At 35.8% G+C, this 21,698-nt stretch overlaps 1 protein-coding gene across 3 annotated transcripts in view; it reads right to left on the minus strand.

Moving 5' to 3' along the window:
• Positions 1-301: 301 nt before the first annotated feature.
• Positions 302-21,698, minus strand: part of LOC138321188 (neuronal calcium sensor 1-like) — a 57,291-nt gene continuing 35,894 nt past the window's right edge. For 2 of the 3 annotated variants that reach the window (XM_069264677.1, XM_069264678.1), the window contains 4 exons: positions 5,845-5,934; positions 5,346-5,424; positions 4,014-4,180; positions 302-3,724 (listed from right to left, as the gene is read on the minus strand). In XM_069264677.1, coding sequence (XP_069120778.1) covers positions 3,632-3,724; positions 4,014-4,180; positions 5,346-5,424; positions 5,845-5,934 — 429 coding nt within the window. In that variant the 3' untranslated portion in view covers positions 302-3,631. The remainder of the gene's footprint in view (positions 3,725-4,013; positions 4,181-5,345; positions 5,425-5,844; positions 5,935-21,698) is intronic. The other variant, XR_011208293.1, reaches the window with a different exon arrangement.

Here is a 21,698-nt window from a genome sequence, read left to right on the forward strand (position 1 = left end):
TTATATTAACCCGGAGGGAACATTATATTTACCCGGGGGGGGGGGACATTATATTTACCCGGGGGGAACATTATATTTACCCGGGGGAAACATTATATTAACCCGGAGGGAACATTATATTAACCCGAGGGAACATTATATTAACCCGGGGGAACATTAAATAAACCCCAGGGAACATTATATTAACCCGGGGGAACATTAAATATACCCAGGGGATCATTATATTAACCCCAGGGAACATTATATTAACCCAGGGGAACATTAAATAAACCCCAGGGAACATTATATTAACCCGGGGGAACATTATATTTAAACCCGAGGGAACATTATATTAACCAGGGGGAACATTAAATATACCCAGGGGAACATTAAATATACCCAGGGGAACATTATATTAACCCAGAGGGAACATTATATTTACCCGGGGGGGACATTATATTTACCCGGGGGGAACATTATATTTACCCGGGGGAAACATTATATTAACCCGAGGGAACATTATATTAACCCGAGGGAACATTATATTAACCCGGGGGAACATTAAATAAACCCCAGGGAACATTATATTAACCCGGGGGAACATTAAATAAACCCCGGGGATCATTATATTAACCCCAGGGAACATTATATTAACCCAGGGGAACATTAAATAAACCCCAGGGAACATTATATTAACCCGGGGTAACATTAAATAAACCTGGGGGAACATTATATTAACCCGGGGAACATTAAATAAACCTGGGGGAACATTATATTAACCTGGGGGAACATTATATTTACCTGCGGGAACATTAAATAAACCCGGGGGAACAGAATATTAACCCGAGAGAACATTATATTAACCCAATTGGGTATCAGATTAACCAAGGGAACACATATATTAGCCCCGGGTAACACTACTCACATTAACCAAAGAGGATATCACATTAACCTCTGGAATATCTTAGCTATCTTGATAATATACTGCCTTAATTAGGGGGCAACATATCTACTGTAAACCAACTTTCTTTCACATTTGAATTAACATTTTGTGATCAAAGTAAATTTCGAAAACAACTTCTTTCCACAAATCAATATCTATTTCATATACATGTATTTAGTTGAATTATATTTCAATCAAATCTTTACTGCGAAAGTTAATATCTGTGAAATTGTTTTGTGGTGGAAATCATGAAATTTTGTATAGTCATAAAAGACAGTTGGTTACAAAGAATCTAAGAGAGTTAACAGCTACAACAGGGGTTCCCCAGGGTGACATAATATTACCTAGGGTGTCATTACCCTAGAAGCGTCACTCCATCCCATAGAAACATATCATATATTAAACTGTTTAAAAAAATAGACAAAGAATCACCTCACCAATGTACAAAGATCAATGATAGACATTTCACAACAAGTTTTCCCTTCTTATACATTCACAGATGCTTTTGTTATACTTAAAATATTGTAACAGTGGTGATATCAATTTTCACCATTTTAATTATCTGTTATAATTCACAAATGAAGTCCATCAAAATTATAAAAAGTATGTCATCCCAGTTAAAATAACTGTTTTATTGTAAGTGGTATGGTCGCACCTATGAACAAGTCCCAAAAGTCTTTTTTTATAATTTTTTCCATTTTTTCGTATACTCATAAGTCACACTGGTATATACCGTAAGTCGCACCCAGAAGTTAGGTCCATGTTCCTACACGTCTCCACATTACAATATGGATTAATAGAGGTGTCTGTGTTTAAGAATGAAAACCTTTGACTCAAATGACAAAATAATATTTATAAAACAAAAGTCAAAATGCTGCAACAAGTTTGTTTCCTGTGAACACCTGGCACTTCCCCTACCTATGTATATCACACAAGCTAAACTACTAATTAATACTTTCAAGCTTCATGTTATTTCACTACAGGTACCAAACTCTCTCTGCTCTGTCAAATTGACACTTCCTCAAACACGGTCTTTAGATAGGTCATTTTCTTATGAAATATTGTTTTTATGAATACATGCTTACTAAAGTTTTAAAAACAAAAGGTGTAGTATACAGACGAACTCAAAAATACCTAAGTTATCAAGATTTATTTAGCCATGACAACCACATGAGTTTAATATTAATAGAGAAGATCCGTCACCATGTGTAACTACAATCAGAAATACATGTACCAATACATGTACCACGATACATGTACCAACGTGTTTTGTATCATTCTATAAAACAAGAGAAATTCTGTATAACATGAAATGATCATTGTGTGGAAATGATATTGGTTTTTGTAGCTGCTCACGAACTTAGAACATAAAGACAATTTTTACACTGTGCCATCAGTTAACTAGAAGTTTTCCTACCGACAAAGTTTTTTTTAAAAATTCAACATTATGGGAGAAAGTTTCCATAATTAACATTTCATGTTATTCAGTATACTCATGGCTTTAAAGGTGTTACCAGGAAAGCCACGCTCTTGTATTGGATCTTAAATCCATATCACACAGTTTATATGTCATCACCTACTACAAACATACTTTTTTGGTTGACACATATTTCAGCTTATCAAATAAACTAATGACTTCACATGTTATGATGAATTAGCACTTCAGATGATGAATTAGCACTTCAGGAGTCACGTACCACAGGCAAAAGATCTCTGTGAATTCAAATCAATTTCATGAGACTTGTTATTTTTTCCATATTAAATTGACCTAAAATTGACATGAATTGTCCTTCTTGTGAAATTGTTTCTTCATTAGGCCACATTTCAGGTGAAGATCTGGTCAGTCAACTTTACCTGCAGATATTAATTGCCAGTGTTTAACAATAATATTTTCACAGAAAATTGTGATTATTACACCATTACGTGTTAACTCTCAGATGTGTTAGCTGATAATGAAATGTTAGTTGGTTTTGACATAATTATATCATTTACTGACTGAAGTATTGCCAACATCTTAGGATGTGAAATAAGAGTGATCACCCTTAAAATCAAGGGTGAAAGGTTCAAACAAGGTCATATGTGTCTAACAAAATTTCTCGCATCATTTTTAACACCATTTCAAGCATAAGAATCCAAAAACATACTGTATCAGAATTATATTTTTACAATAAATTGAAAGTAAAGAAAATGTCTGTGTACAAACCACTTAGCTTTCTGAACTAAAAAAGAGCCTCAGATGACTCTTATGTTCTGAATTGTTATTATAATTAAGCTGATGAGTTGACCAAACATGCCATTTTTGTATTATTATTTTTTTACCACTTTCATCCAGTGTTAAAACCCGGTTTATTTGATGACCTGATGGGTCAATCAAGTTATGTATTATATAAAATGTCTAAAACACATGTCAAATGGTAAAATTACCTGGGTAGGTGAGTTAGCAATAATGTGACAGCAGTTTGGTTAAATCATTAACAATTAATATGAACTAAACACATATTTCAAATTCTCTGTAGCATTTTTGGATTTTTATAATGAACAAATCCCCATGAGTCATTTTTATCTATGAATTATCTCCCTTTATGAACACTAAAATATTTGTTTGTTCAAATAAATCTCCATAACAACAGTGGTCCACTCTCACACACATATTGAACACTCCAGGTATCAAGCAGGCAGTGGTTAATGTTAGATTGACCAGTGGTCATTTTAATGATGTGGTGTGGACAAAGCCTCTACAATCCAGGGGTCACACTTTGACCCCTCCCTAAACTCGTCTTTGGTAAGGCGACCATCATGATTCTACAAAGAGAAACATACACTATGATCAGATGTGTTGGTTATTTGCATTTTACCTTTTATTTATAACTATGGCATTCTACACCTGCACATTTAGTGGTAAGTTAAGTAAAAAAAATTTTAACAAAACACAGCCCAAAATTTCCCATTACATTGCAACTGTAACCCAGTGCAATGAGTGGTAATTTGCCAACTTAGTTATCTATACAAGTGAAAAATATGGTGGCATATTCCACCATATTGATGTTTTAACCTATAATCATGGCTTCCCCATTTAAGTACATGTACATACCGTGTCCATCTGAGAGAAGATTTTCTCCACACGTTTTTGTGGTGTGTCCTCATCCTTAGGAAGGTCAAGAAGGTTACCCACCATACTGTAAATTGCATCCACTATATTGACCATCTCCTCCTTAGTGATGTAGCCGTCATTGTCAAGGTCATACAGACTGAAGGCCCCTGTAAACAAGGTAATAACACAAGGTCAAGGTTATAACACAAAGTCACAGTATGATATCAAGGTCATACAGACTGAAGGCCCTGTTCAAAGTCATTACACAAGGTCAAGGTTATACCACAAAGTCACAGTATGATATCAAGGTCATACAGACTGAAGGCCCCTGTAATCAAAGTCATTACACAAGGTCAAGGTTATACCACAAAGTCACAGTATGATATCAAGGTCATACAGACTGAAGGCCCCTGTAATCAAGGTCATTACACAAGGTCAAGGTTATAACACAAAGTCACAGTATGATATCAAGGTCATACAGACTGAAGGCCCCTGTAATGAAGGTCATAACACAAGGTCAAAGTTATAACACAATACCACAGTATTATATCAATGTGATACAGACTGAAAACTCCTGTAATCAAGGTCATAACACAAGGTCAAGGTTATAACACAAAGCCAAATTATGATATCAAGGTCATATAGACTAAAGGCCCCTGTAATAAAGGTCATAACACATAGTCAAGGTTATAACCCAAAGTCAAAGTATGATATCAATGTCATACAAACTGGCGGCCCCTGTTATGAAGGTCATACCTAAAGGTCAAGGCTATAACACAAAACCACAGTACAATGTAAATGACAAGGTCATACCATTCATTAAAATACAACAGTGTAATAATCATGTAGTGTAGTGAGTGTGTAGTGAGTATAATGAAATTCTGGTCTTTGTTATCTTCCCTTACAGTTATGTATTAATTGTGAGCGTAGCATCATACTTTTCTGAAAAAACAAAGTGAATTTTGCTCATACAACAATGATATCATTTATACCTACTCCCAAGGGAAGTAACTCTGCCATAGGAAAAGGAGGAATAGCTACTTATAGTGCCTAGTAATTAACTTATTTGGGAAATACAATATCATTGAAAAATTGTTGGTGCTTTCTTTTTTTAAGAAAAGGGTTATTTAGAAAGAACCATGTTTTGGCACTTGAAAATAAATATTGAGAACAAAAATCAGCATTTGGTACATGAAAGTTCCTGGAAAATGCTCCAATTAGATTTCAAACTACCAATCCAGATTGAGAAGATGGTTTGAAGAATTTAATCACCTAGTCACAACAACTGTATGTGCCAAACCTTGTTAATAAATAACATGTTATTGTACTTACAGTCAAGTTTCTCATCAAGAGAACCCCTGGAGGTGATGGATAAAGCACAGATAAATTCTTTAAAGGAAATGTAGCCATCCTGAAAAAAAAATCCAATAAATCAAAAATTCCTTAAACGAATAGCCATCCTTAAACAAAAATTCATTAAATCAAATGTAGCCAAATTGATAAAAGATTTAATCATTTTGTTTTTCAAACAAATAGTACAGATATACCAATAAATCCAGTAAGCCACTAGAGAAACCCCTACACCCTACCAGCTTTTATAAGTTATTTATAATAGTAACATCAAAACTGTAAAAATAAAATTACATCTGAAGTGCCAAGAACAAATGGACTTTAGAGACAAGCGGTCTTTACACAGGTTAGACTGCACTGAAATTGAACATTTGGGACACTGAGAAAGTGGTATCATTAAATAAGGTGTCTTTATATGGAAATGGTCACTATAAGGCAGGTTTGACTATTACAGTAGTTCAATAGGCACACATCCACCTACCTTGTTAGCATCAAATACATTGAAGACAAAACTGGCAAATTTACTGGGGTCACCATTAGGGAAGAATTGCTGATAAATGGTCTGGAACTCCTGAAAGGAAAAGAAATTATTAACACTACGTAATTATTTTATAGATTTTATAACAAGAGATCCCAGAGGGATCTTGGCGCCCACCAAAGAATGATCTATATCTGACAAAGGAAAGATGGATCTTTTCTCTACTTTTTAAACTTTTTCAAACATACTACATATAAAATTTGAGACAGATCGCTTCAGTACCTTTTGAGAAATAGCGGTAACAAACTTCAACTATCAAAATCTAAGATGACTCCTTGGCGGCCATCTTGTTGATCAATCGGTCCCAAATCACAATATGCACAACTAGGGCCCTAGGGGAACCTACATGTGAAATTTGATTAAGATCCATTCAATACTTTCTGAGAAATAGCGATAACAAACTTTGAATATCAAAATCCAAGATGGCTGCCTGGCAGCAATCTTGTTGTCCGATCGGTCCCAAATCACAATATGCACAACTAGGGCCCTAGGGGAACCTACATATGGATTTTGAGAGAGATCCCTTCAGTACTTTCTGAGAAATAGCGATAACAAACTTTGAATAACAAAATCCAAGATGGCTGCCTGGCGGCCATCTTGTTGACCGATCGGTCCCAAAATGCAATATGCACAACTAGGTCCCTAGGGGAACCTACATATGAAATTTGAGACAGATCCCTTCAGTGCTATCTGAGAAATAGCGATAACAAACTTTAACTATCAAAATCCAAGATGGCGGCCTGGCGGTCATCTTGTTTTTTCTATCAGCCTCAAAATCTGTATGGCACAACTAGGGACCAAGGGTACCCTCCATGTAAAGTTGGAACAAAATCCCTTCAGCAGTTCTCAAGAAATATTGATAACAAATTTCAACTGCCAAAATCAAAGATGGCTGCCTGGCGGCCATCTTGTTTTTCCGATCAGCCTCAAAATCTGTATGGCACAACCAGGGACCAAGGGTAACCTCCATGTGAAGTTTGAATAAAATCCCTTCAGTAGTTCTCAGGAAATATTGATAACAAACTTCAACTGCCAAAATCAAAGATGGCTGCCTGGCGGCCATCTTGTTTTTCCGATCAGCCACAAAATCTGTATGGCACAAATATGGACCAAGGGGACCCTCCATGTGAAGTTTGAACAAAAACCCTGCAGTAGTTTTTAAGAAATAGTGATAACAAGCATTGTTTATGGACGGACGACGGACGACGGAGGACGGCGGACGGCGGACGGACCACGGACGCAGGGCGATTTGAATAGCCCACCATCTGATGATGGTGGCCTAAAAAATAAAATAAGACAGATGTTGGTTTTTTTCTTTTTCGAAAGTTGGGACTTTTTTCTTTTTAATTCCCTGAAACCCATTACATTTTTCTAAAATTATTGGCATGCATGGGTTACATCATTTGTCAAATTTTAAAAAGATTGATAGGACTTCATCTGTACACTTCAAGGGGAGACAATGCAATGTAGATTTGTTCACTCAAAGGAAATGATTCTGTAATGACTTGTGAAATAGAACTATGTGCATGTGATTTAGTAATTGTCAAGCAAATACATTATCAACAATATATGTTTTTTTTCTCTAGAAAAATTATGGCACAAATAATATGTTATATGGCTCTAATTTTCATTTGCAAATTTAAGAGATTTTCTTGTGATTGAAGTAAGCTTTGTAGTATTCAATTACATAAAACTAACTGTTCACTACCCAGCTGTACTGTCATTATATTAACACAGTCAGAAAATGTTTGGATAGATCTCGATTGACATGTACTTTGATACACATGTATATCATGGCAACATATTGGCAGCCTTAATTCATAAGACATTTTAATCCTATACATATTGAGACTCTCAAAACATATTATATTACATTGTGTGATTATAGGTAATCTGTTTAAAATACTTAAAAATACTTGAAATTCATTTTCAAATCATTTTAATGAAAGATGACTGATGTACATTTTGTAGAACCATTAAAGGGAGACAACTCGGTGTTACCTCAGCTGAATCAGTATAAATCTACTGTGACACCTTGATTGACAGACTAGCACTTTACCACTGTGCTTTAAACATACAATTTAACAATGGTCTTGTGCCGTTTGACAATGATTTCCATTATAAGGTTAAATGGGGTCAGCATGCCTTGAGTAAACACTTAGCCAACGAGCCTAATTAATTATAATTGATTACTAATGATCGACTGATAATTAAAACACTATTTGAATAAGAAACAAATAGAATTACCAGATCTTTGTTAGCTGGGTTAATCTTATCGTTCAAACACACAATGACAAGAATATTGTAGTTCAAACATGTATAACGTAACAAATTTTAGATGTTATGGCCTATTATAAAATTGTCACATCAAAATGTCTGACATAGTTTTGTTGTAAACCAAAGTATCATATCTTCTTTTCATATCAAATTACATTTTTTCTGTGCCTGACAGATCAATGCTAATAAACATATTACAAGTCAGTGAGGTGCCAGGGCAGAAAATTATTGGGCAGTCATAAAATACCATTTACTAAAGTAAATATAACATTAAATTTGATTTGATTTACATGAAAAACTGTTCCAACATGTTTGATTATATATTTGTAACTTTTCTCTCTAATACATGTGCTTTTAAAATCTATATGTAGATAGGCTATAATGTGAAATATTGGTCTTGAAAGGTGTCAATGTGAAGAAAAAAATCCTGTGACTATACTTTTCTGCAATTCCAGTACATGAGACCTAAGGTCAAGGTTATTGGCACCTGTGGTAGAAGGTTATCAGAGTGATCAAAGTTATAATATCAAAATGACCCTCAATAATTTTCTTTCTACTTCACAAAGACCATTAAATACAATGTAGACCAAGTAAATATTTGATAAGTATAGTGCTGTAGTTAGAGTACCATATTTTCCGTTGTGTTTTTTTGTATGTTTTGAACTTATCTAAGTGGGGCTGGACTGGCTTTATCTGGACTGAGCTGATCATTGTTGACCATGTTAAACTCAATAGGGAGCTATAGAATATCTGGTTGTTGTTCAAAGGTCCTGAGCTCCAGTTTTTGTATTGGGTGTTATTACTTTAACGTCCTATTAACAGCCAGAGTCATGTAAGGATGTGCCAGGTTTGTTGGTGGAGGAAAGCCAGAGTAACCGGAGAAAAAAACCGCCGATCAGCGGTCAGTACCTGGCAGCTTCCCCACATGGGATTCGAACTCGCATCCCAGAGGTGGAGGACTTGAGGTAATATGTTGGGGCATCTTAAACACTCAGCCACCTTGGCCTGGACTCAAACCACAGCATGATCGACCCCTATATTTTCTCCTGTCCTGTTACAAAATTTACAAGCTTGCTAACACTAGTACTTCAAGAATTTTTCTTTCATACACTCATGCCGCCTGAGGCTGTATTGCATGGCTACCCATGCAATAAAGCCTCGTGACGTCACAGTGCCAACAAAATTTCAATTTCCTCGGTAAAATTTTATATTTTTTCACAAATTTGACTGGTTTTACTATAAAACATGCAAACAATGGAATGTTTGTTGCTAAAATCACGTAATTTTTCCTGAAAAATTGACTGTCAGCCGTGGATTTTTTCGAATCTATTTCAAAATGGCGGGATATTATAGTTGTAAAATTGCAATAAAATGTCAAGGTATGAAAGAAAAATATTCTTTCATAAGTGGATATGAAGGATAGGGATATTCACCCTCGGGATCACAAAATGTAGTAAAACCCTCGGCAAGCCTCGGGTTTTACTACATTTTGTGACCCTCTGGTAGAATATCTCTGTCCTTCATATACACATATGAAAGAGTTTTATAGTCTTACACTATGCAAAGGGATATGAAGGCTTTGAATGCAAGTTGCATTTTTAGACTAAAACAATTACTGGTTGTGCAACTTTGCTGTTTAAAGCATCACAAAAGAAATACATTTTTTTTTAGTCAAACATATTGGTAGAAATATGATAGGTATTTTCTCAATTTCTAACAACGGTGACCTTGACTTTTGACCTTTGAACATGGAAAAAAACAAGAGGCCCAAAGGGCCTTAACAGTCATCTAATTACCTTGGCAATAGTAAAATTAATTATATATGGTGTCACTTTGTCAGGACAATGTCAGGATCATTTTCAATTTCTTTCAACAAATTTTATTTCAAACAAAAGGCCCAAGGGCCTTAACATATAGGAAATTAATTAAATATAGTGTCATGGTAGCCATCTTCGATTTGGGATCAACCAAAGATGTAACAATACTTTGTCGGGACCATGTCAGGATAATTTCATGCAAGTTTCAGCCAAATCGCACAGGTAGAACTTGAGAAGAAGTTCAAAATGTGTTTTCAAGATGGCGGCTGTGGCAGCCATCTTGGATTTCGGATCGACATGAAAAATAACAACACTTTGTCAGGACAAGTCATGATCATTTCATGCAAGTTTCAGCCAAATCGCACTGGTAGAATTTGAGAAGAAGTTCAAAATGTGTTTTCAAGATGGCGGCTGTGGCGGCCATCTTGGATTTTGGATCAACCCGAAAAATAACAACACTTTGTCAGGACCATGTCATGATCATTTCATGCAAGTTTCAGCCAAATCGCACTGGTAGAACTTGAGAAGAAGTTCAAAATGTGTTTTCAAGATGGCGGCTGTGGCGGCCATCTTGGATTTCGGATCAACCCGAAAAATAACAACACTTTGTCGGGACCATGTCAGGATCATTTCATGCAAGTTTCAGCCAAATTGCACCGGTAGAACTTGAGAAGAAGTTCAAAATGTGTTTTCAAGATGGCGGCTGTGGCGGCCATCTTGGATTTGGGATCGACTCGAAAAATAATAACACTTTGTCGGGACCATGTCAGGATCATTTCATGCAAGTTTCAGCCAAATCGCACTGGTAGAACTTGAGAAGAAGTTCAAAATCTGTTTTCAACAATCCGGCTGTGGCGGCCATCTTGGATTTCGGATCGACCCGAAAAATAACAACACTTTGTCGGGACCATGTCAGGATCATTTCGTGTAAATCGCACTGGTAGAACTTGAGAAGAAGTTCAAAATGTGAAAAGTTAACGCATGGCAGACGGCGGACGGCGGACGACGACGGACGAAACATGACGACTAAAGGTCAGTCATCCGGACCCTTCGGGTCAGATGACCTAAAAAACCCAAGCAAGTCTCCAATAAGCAATCCTTATGAAAGATGACCATAACATCGAAAACAATCCATCCAAAGTGACGTGATTTATTGGATAGAATGAAATTTTCATTTTTAGTATCAGAAACATTGACATTTAACCTTTAACAAAAAAACCAATCACTCGCCTACAAGTCATCGTTTGAAGATTACAGAGAGCATTGTCAAACTTCAATGCCACCAGTAATACTATTATTCAATTTTGTGGATGTACATCAAAGGACCAAACTACCTGCCTTATCTCTTGTTGCACACTGATCCTTCAGTTTTGCTTTGACATAGTCCAGGGGTGAATGTAACAACAGTGATAGTAACCCCTGGGATATAGAGGATGCACAATCCCTATAGATAGCAAAGCACATTTCTTAAGGATGGTGTCTGTGTAGCTTCAAAGGGATTATCCCAAAGGAAACTTGATTTACTGTATGGAAACAAAATTTCAGAATTTTAAGTAACAGTGACCTTGACCTTTGTCTTTCCACCACCACGAAACAATTCCAAACAAGCACTTTTCCTTAGGAAGATACATAATGTATAGCATCTTTTCTTTAACTTTGTACATTCACATCAAGCTTGAATAAATTATGCAAAGATAAAACAACAATCCAAATCTGATTTTCAATAAGCATAATTTATTAAATAGGTATCTATATTTACAAATGTCTTGAAAATATACAACAGAAACATACCAGATTATAACATAAGAATTGTTATTAAATTATCAGCTATTTACACAAGAGAAGTCCATTCAGACACTATCATGACTGGTTATAGTTACTCAGACCCTATCAGGACAGGTAAAAAAAGTTACTAAGACACTATCAGGACAGATTAGAGTTACTAAGACACTATCAGGACAGGTAAGAGTTACTAAGACACTATCAGGACAGGTTAGAGTTACTCAGACACTATCAGGACAGGTTAGAGTTACTCAGACACTATCAGGACAGGTTAGAGTTACTCAGACACTATCAGGACAGGTTAGAGTAACTCAGACACTATCAGGACAGGTTAGAGTTACTCAGACACTATCAGGACAGGTTAGAGTTACTCAGACACAGTCAGGACAGGTTAAAGTTACTCAGACACTATCAGGACAGGTTAGAGTTACTCAGACACTATCAGGACAGGTTAGAGTTACTCAGACACTATCAGGACAGGTTAGAGTTACTCAGACACTATCAGGACAGGTTAGAGTAACTCAGACACTGTCAGGACAGGTTAGAGTTACTCAGACACTATCAGGACAGGTTAGAGTTACTCAGACCCTATCAGAACAGGTTAGAGTTACTCAGACACATCAGGACAGGTTAGAGTACTCAGACACTATCAGGACAGGTTAGAGTAACCAGGACACTATCAGGACAGGTTAGAGTAACTCAGACACTATCAGGACAGGTTAGAGTTATCAACTCAGACACTATCAGGACAGGTTAGAGTTACTCAGACACTATCAGACAGTTTAGAGTTACTCAGACACTATCAGGACAGTTAGAGATACTCAGACACTATCAGGACAGGTTAGAGGTACAGACACTATCAAGACAGGTTAGAGTTACTCAGACACTATCAGACAGGTTAGAGTTACTCAGACACTATCAGACAGGTTAGAGTTACTCAGACACTATCAGACAGGTTAGAGTTACTCAGACACTATCAGGACACTCGACACTATCAGGACAGTAGAGTTAGAGTTACTCAGACACTATCAGGACAGGTTAGAGTACTCGACACTATCAGGACAGGTTAGAGTTACTCAGACACTATCAGGACAGGTTAGAGTTACTCAGACACTATCAGGACAGGTTAGAGTTACTCAGACACTTCAGTACAGACTATCAGGACAGGTTAGAGTTACTCAGACACTATCAGGACAGGTTAGAGTTACTCAGACACTATCAGACAGTTAAGTTACCAGACACTATCAGGACAGGTTAGAGTTACTCAGACACTATCAGGACAGGTTAGAGTTACTCAGACACTATCAGGACAGGTTAGAGTTACTCAGACACTATCAGACAGTCAGAGGACAGGTTAGAGTTACTCAGACACTTCAGACAGGTTACAACACAGACAGGTTAGAGTACTATCAGACAGTAGATACTAGACCTATCAGGACAGGTTAGAGTTACTCAGACACTATCAGACAGGACACTTCGCAGGTTAGAGTTAAGACACTCAGGAAATCAGACAGGTAGAGTTACTAGACCATAGAACAGGTTAGAGTTACTATCAGACAGACACTATCAGGACAGGTTAGAGTTACTACACTATCAGGACAGGTTAGAGTTACTCAGACACTATCAGGACAGGTTAGAGTTACTAAGACACTATCAGGACAGGTTAGAATTACTCAGACACTATCAGTACAGGTTAGAGTTACTCAGACACTTTCAGAACAAGTTACAAGTCTACTTCATAAATTAAACAGACAAGATTAATATTATCAGTTATAGAGAGAGCATAAATATCTACATAAATAAAAGAAATATTTAAAAAGTAACAGATGATTATGACACAATACACAATTATACTTTTCTTTAAATATACATAAATCTTGTGAAAAAATACATAATTAAATGTAAAAAAATATCAATAATTTACATATCACTATAAATAATTGCCATTCAATTAAAATTATTGTAATGCTACAGGTACAATTATACACGTTGCTATTTATAAAATGACTATAGATTTGAAAAATAATAATAAACATACAAAACTATAACAATGAAGAACCAGTTGTACAACATGCTTAGGAACCAATGTTGATGTCGGTATTATGTCACATACATAAGATGTCTAAAAAGATTAAGGATATCAATATCACTTTTAAAATAAAAAATATATGAAATAATTTATAGTACTGTATGTTGTCAGCATGACTCCTTAAGGGCCAGAGTTGAGAAATAAGGGCCAGAGTTGAGAAATGTCAGAGACGAAAATATATTTACAGATTCCTGACTTTAATGACATTTAAAAAATCAAAAAGCTATTGAAGAAACACCAAAAAATGACACCAATAACTAAAGAATTAGGCTAAATATCACATCCTTAATCCCATCCCTATTACGCACATTTCAACTATTCAAATTCAAAGTCTGGCACAGTTCATTATTGAATTACAGGTATGAATGTGTTAAAAAAGTATCTATAATTTGACTGTTTGGATTTACATATATATATTGAACATAATTCTTTTCAAAACTTCTTTTGCAAAACAAAATCAGGTATAGAAACAAAGCATTTTAAATAAAAAATATAGATAATGACACATATTTGATGTACTGACACACATCCTAAATTATGTATTTAAGATAAAGGTTCAAAAATAGATTTCCTAAATTACTAACTCTAGATCTATGTTAGCTATCTAACTTTGCGAAAATAAATTGTTGATCGGTAGTCTAACTCTGTTTGATTCATTATAAAATAAAACTAAATATTTTATAAAAAAGAATGGAATCAATGACAAATCAATTTTATAAATCTTAAATGCAATTAGCATAAATTTGTGTCATGTAAATTCTCAATGCTGAAAACTTCATAAATCGGTATATTTCTTTATTTTGTTTGATTAAATCTATAAATTACAAGATTATATAAACACCACTGGTGATATTTTTACATGTTTATCGAAATAGAGCAACAAAGCATTATTTTAGGAGCCTTTTAAATTTAAAAAATTCTTTTGGCATATTGTTGTTTGCTCATGCAATCAAAACAAAATTTGAAAACATCAGCTCCATTTATCATAACATAGAGTACATGAAACTTCATAAAAATAGTTTTTTACTTAAAACATGTTTCAGAAAAGTTGTGCAATTTTGAATTAATATATTATGGTTTTGTGTAGACATCATTGTATAATGATTTACTCATTAAATCACCTTGATATAAATATACTTTGCATAATCTACTTGTGTATGGTGTACATCATTGTAAAATACATGAAAAAGGACAAGAATAGTGTCCCCCCCCCCTCTGTATTGAATGAAAATAACACATTAAGTTCGCAATAAAAGGGACATTTGTAATACTTAAACGTTGTAGAAAACATATAAAAATCAAACCTATGACATGGTTAATTTATTCTTAAAAATGTTCAGACTCAGCAACAAGGGTCTTGTGACAAAGAGGCTGCCATCTTGAGTCATTTGTTCTGTGGAATAGGCATCAATGGCTATAGTTGCACCGTTTGTTTTATCTATATACATGTATTATACCTCACAGGGACAAAAAACAGTCAATTCCAATTTACTGCCTTTAAAAAATTGACCAGTCCTTTAGACTTAATTGGTAACAAAAAGCAAAATTAGACTATAATTAAACCTGCCTTAGCGACAACCTCTGTATAAAGACCATCTGTTAAATGAGACCACTTTTTAGGGTCCAAAATGTTCCGTTTCTACAAACTTTGACCTGAGTTATAACCACCACCTGGTTATAAAGTCTTTTTTTATTTGTCATTTAGATGGTCTTTAAAGCCAGGTTTGACTGTATACCTTTTTTGTTTCCCTTAAATTGTTAGCATTGCCGTATCCTGCATCCTAGTCTCTTAAGATTCTGAGAACATCATGTATATGCATTACTGATCGATTGAACAAACCAAAAGAACATCTAAAGAACATCTGCAGAATCCAACTGTCTTATAAAATCTCCCTTTTCCTTCCATTTACACCAGACCAAGGTCATGTTTGTTGATATTCCCAAAATGTACATTAATCATCAAGACCATCTTTGATGATAAGTTCACCAGTCTTATGCTTTTTTTGATAAGAACATTGTCATGTAAAAATATTGCTAGATCCTTTGAACAAAATAGGCAATGTCACAAAAGCAAAGAATCACCTGAATTTTATGTTGTTCACTTCAGGTCATAGGGGATACCTTTAGACTAAGTACCAATATTTTTTCAATTTGAACCTAGAGAACATTGTTACCTTGGTATTTCTAAATCCATTTGGTCATCTTCACTTTCAAGATCCAAAGAAACAACACCAAGAGTTTACCAGAAGCCTAACATTACAAAGCTTTACGAAAAGGATACTGATTGTTATCACAAGAAAACAACCAAATCATAGTATCATCATTCAGTTGGACATGATTACGAAAACTTGCTGATTATTTTGACACTCATGCCATGGCGAGTTGATGTTGATGAGCAGGTCCCCTCTTAGCATCGTCCACCCAGACATGAGGACTGGGAGAATACTTAGCCTTGTAGGCCGGTGTAAGTTTGGTCAGCCGAGACACAATGCTGTTCAGTTGTTCATCAGTCACTTTCTTCTTCATCCTTCGATTGCGTTTCTCTTCTAGATTGGGTACACGAAGATTTGTTTTTGTAATCTTTGGAGGATTATAGTTAAAGTCTTTGTTTGCTAATGGTTCTCCACCAAGACTTGCTACAGTATGCCGGGTCAGTCGACTGTTCACATCCTCTAACTCAGAGGTAGTCACGGTGCGTCCCCCGATCACATGGTCAGTGTACCGCCTGACAATTCCAGCACCTCCTGTACTAGCTACGGTTGATCTAGTGACACGTTTAACAATGCCATGAAGCTGATCTGGAGAGGCTGTTCGTGATCCATAAACATAGTCCTTGTTTTCAAACTTAGCAGCAATTGTTTTACCTCCCTGACTCGACACTGTTGGACGCGTCACACGCTTTGTTATTCCATCCAGCTCTTCAGCTGTTACACTTTCGTATGGACTTCCAACCCATGTGCTATCATTTGTCGTACTTGCACGAGAACTCATGTTTGTCATTGCTGAACGGCTGCGAGGCTCGCGCATTAGAGGTAAAGAATATCCACTTCTTGCTGATCTTCGACCAGAGTTTAAGTCACGCTGATCTCTGTAAATTTCATAAGAAGTTTTTGGGCGTTCAAAGTCTTTGAAACACTTGTCTTCTGCAGCCCAAGCTCCGTGACTGTGCCCTCGACTACAGGGACGAGACGTAGGCAAAGCTAAACGGTCTACTTGTTGTTCCAAATACTTAGCATCCACATTATGCCACGGACCTATCACACGGAAATTTCCGAGTTTTGCTCCTAAGATGTAGAGCTTCTCTGCGGTCATATACTGTTGCTCCGTGAGCGAGGGTTTTTCCTCTGACCTCGCGCTTTCCGCACCAGATACAGCCATAGTGATCAGAATGTGTGTATAAACTTCACGCTTATCCTTTCTTTGTTCCTCGAACTCTCCTTAGGCCCAGCTTATGTCTATTCTCATAATGATCTAATTAAGTAGAAAATGTCTATTGTAGTGGGGGTGTTTTCAGATTGGGAACAAGAGTTTAATCACTTAAAGACCACAGTCTATTGTTCTGATCGGTGTAATCTGATAATCACAAACACATTTCTATTCTTTCTGTAACACGTACCAGATCCTTGATTGTAATTTAAATCACTTACCAATTCGAAAATGACATAAGTGAGATTGAGTTAATTTTTGCTCCAGGGAATATCCAAAACAAAGTTCCAACATCTAATCAAACCATAACACTATATACAGGTACAGGCCCCTATTTATAGGTAAATTTCTGGATCAAGTCAATCAAACGGTCTCTGGGCATGCTCACATCCAATGGGTTATAAGAGAACCGAGGATAGCCAATTAAACATCCAATCTGGTCAGTGAGGTCAGAAGGACAGTTCAAGTTCTCAGGTGTTAGAACAGTCACAGAATGTTCAATGTTTCTTCAAGTAAGTCTTTAAAAGAGACAGGTAAAATAGTGACATATATTCAAAATTACCTTGAGGTAAGTCTGAAGGCGGGATCGGTTTAAGAACTCACAAAATAAACAATTATATATCCTTCATTCCTTATATTTGTCAACAGATGTGTTAGGTGAAATATTGAAGGAATCCACACTCAATCCTTACATAGGTATGTACTGACTTTAAACTTTGTGTATGTTCACAAATCCATTTCAAGTTCACTGTTTAAATAAATTTTCTAATCAAAATCACTTCAGAATTTGATTACTCTGTTCAAACAAAGTTTTTCCAATATGTTAAGTATGCAGAATTAAAAACATCACCTTGGGCCAGTGTTGATAACCCGGTTGTTCCATTAACTTTATGTTCCAACACAATACTGTAAAAGAGTTTAAACTCCATATAAATCAAATTACTCCGTAGGTTATCGATCAATTATCTACACAAAAATTTCCAATTTGTCTTCTCTTACAAGTTCCAATAGTAGTGAATTATCTGGCTGTTAACGTTGAATAACAGCCGTTTAGACACACCGTTCTGGTGAAATCTGTCCGTGTAGAGCTAACGGACAGTTTACATTTATAAGTTAGAGCTTACCTGTGTACATAAGTAATTCGTACTTACAAACCCAGGTTTAATGTTCTATTGATTTTCTTACATAGTCATTCTTTGCCATTCACAGATCACTATAAAGAAATGAAGGTTTTAAATTCCAGTTGTTGACATTTAATGCAGTACATAGAGATTAACACCTTTACCACAAATCATTGTTAACTCACAAAATGTCCAATACAGGTAAACGTTGGACAGGTAAAAGTTAGACAGGTGAGTGTCCACAGTTCCCAAACTGAGCAGTGAGCAATCGTTATTAGCAGTAGAGCGTTGGCAGGGATGTCACAGGTACCTAGAAACCTTTGTTATCCGATAGTTCATTTAGTCAGCACAAACTCACCGACACTTTCTCCAAACGTCACCAAAATATTTTTTAGAGTGTCTTCAAACTGATTAGTACTCTCTCTAGTTGATCATAACTCTACAAACACCGTTTTACAGAATACCTCATTAGCGCTCTCTCCAAATATTTTTTTCATTAGTCTTTTGTTGAAGTAATTCCTGGGAGTTTCACCAAATAAAAATTTTATTTGGTTTCTCAGCTGTTCCTAAAATCAAATAAATTAAAACGTCTCTAGCTGACACTTTCCTAATAAAACATTCACTGAGTGTCTTGTCCTATGGTTTGGATGTAAATAAACAATTGTCAGATATCAAATTTCTGACAAATAGATTTGAGTTAGTCCATCGCCAAGTTTCACAGTAAATAATCAATCCCTAAATCTGTTTTACAAGTAACAGTCATTTTCTCCTTGGCAGGATTTCAATTACTTTTATCCACAGACATAGACTGGATGACAAAGACTCTTGAGATCTGTTAAAGTTAAATCCTGATATCAGGCGACCATCGTTCAATACACTAACATTTTCTGCGACTGTGATCAGCCGTTCCTCTTCGAGACAACTGTTGATATGTGAACCATACCGAATGTCTATATCTAACTACCCAGATCTGATCAGACGTATGCACCGTTAATTTGAAATTGGCGGAGGATTTAATATCTGACATGAACAAACCCAGGTGTCTGTTTCCACCGACAGGCCGGCCTAGCGATTTGACACAATCAATATAGGTATAAAAGGGTGCTTTATGCCCGACTCCAAATCTATCATTACATTTGAGTTATATAAATCTTCCTGTACAATAGTTCTATACAACTGTTATATCCCTATGGATTAGCTTTGTTTTTACTCGAAAATTAGTTTTCTTCACGTAGACATGGAATGTCTTATTAGATTGACTAGTTTCTTTAAGTTGACATCCAACAGCTTTGACTTTCGAGGAGGCAGGCTTAAGGAATTTGTACAACATTAAAAAAATCTTACCAAGTAATATATCTTCGGGCTGTGTGGGATAACACTTCAATCGGAGGCACATTCAAGTAGCAGTTCTTAAAAGTTCTTATCAAATAGAAGACTAAAGCTGTTTGAAACACGATTGTGCACTTAAAAGCACAGTGTTGGCAAGGTTATTTTCAATAGCTTCTTACAACATCTAGACTTCTGTAAAACAAACTGGAGTAAAATCAAATCTTATACTTGACTCACAACTGTATAAAACACCATTACTATATTTTACTTATATTTATAGGCATTTTAATCACTTTTTAACAGGAAATTTTAATGACAGTTATAAGGAAAAGTTTAATAGCCTGCATGTAGTAGTGACACATGCTCTGAGAATTAATGCAATACAAATGCAATCTGAGTATTAAACTTGACCTAGAGACGGGGAGATAATGGCAGAATTCTTGGGCACCTTAATTACTGAGCCATCACAACCCAGAATAATAGAGTTAGTGAAAGAATGTTTGAAACCTGGATAACATTGCTAAAGTGACCAAGAGAAGAGAGTTTGGTGGTAACATTATTGGGCCCCTTAACGATGAAGCCACTGTGACCCCCGACAGAAGCGAAGAGCAATTAGAAATAGTATGTAACACCTTAACCACTTTGTCATATCTGTTCCCTATGGACAATCAGTGGTTTTAGCTTGGAAGCTGATTAATCCTTTTGATAGAGAAAAAAAATCTTACCCATTAAGATTCCTTTGGAATACATTGTATCTGAAATCTCTACAAAACTAAAACCTTTAAACCTTAACACTTACAACAATGGAATGTTTTATTCAGAGGAATTAAAACTTAACACACACATTTTAAATTTCAAAAGTCTGATTATTTTCCTAACAAAAAGACCACGTAATACCAATACCACTGTAACCAAATGTGACGATTTGTCTGCAGTTTATCTAGTACATTTTGCTTTATGTAGCACCATTAAAAGGCCTTGAAATGGACAAAACACCTACAACTCTACCATACTTAAACCCTATACATTTATAATCACTCTCAAAAGTCCATTCTGGTATAGAAAAGTTAAGATCCACTTGCAAAATTTTAAGTCTGGCATTCATTTAGACCTGACAGATGACCCCGTCTGGTGGCGTTTAAATTACAGCCAGCTAATATTACCTGGCCGGGGTCCATTATCACAGTGGACCCATCAACAAATCTACAGGGATCACAACCGGACATTTCAATACACATTCTACAGTACTGTATAATACAAAGCTCAACCGCGGCCAGCGAATATTTTACCTTAAATAAGGATTAAGATAACAAATTTGACCTATGTTTGACAAAATACAGTTGTCAGAGTACACATATGGAGAATATAAATCAGACAACATTGACAAAGTAAAGTTATCAGGGTACACATGGAGAGTACATATCAGACAACATTGACAAAGTAAAGTTGTCAGGGTACACATGGAGAGTATATATCAGACAACATTGACAAAGTAAAGTTGTCAGGGTACACATGGAGAGTACATATCAGACAACATTGACAAAGTAAAGTTGTCAGCTGGGTACACATGGAGAGTATATATCAGACAACATTGACAAAAGTAAAGTTGTCAGGGTACACATGGAGAGTATATATCAGACAACATTGACAAAGTAAAGTTGTCAGGGTACACATGGAGAGTACATATCAGACAACATTGACAAAGTAAAGTTGTCAGGGTACACATGGAGAGTATATATCAGACAACATTGACAAAATAAAGTTGTCAGGGTACACATGTAGAGTATATATCAGACAACATTGACAAAATAAAGTTGTCAGCTGGGTACACATGGAGAGTACATATCAGACAACATTGACAAAGTAAAGTTGTCAGGGTACACATGGAGAGTACATATCAGACAACATTGACAAAGTAAAGTTGTCAGGGTACACATGGAGAGTACATATCAGACA

This window comes from Argopecten irradians, chromosome 4, assembly GCF_041381155.1.
Source record: "Argopecten irradians isolate NY chromosome 4, Ai_NY, whole genome shotgun sequence".
Taxonomy (NCBI): domain Eukaryota; kingdom Metazoa; phylum Mollusca; class Bivalvia; order Pectinida; family Pectinidae; genus Argopecten; species Argopecten irradians.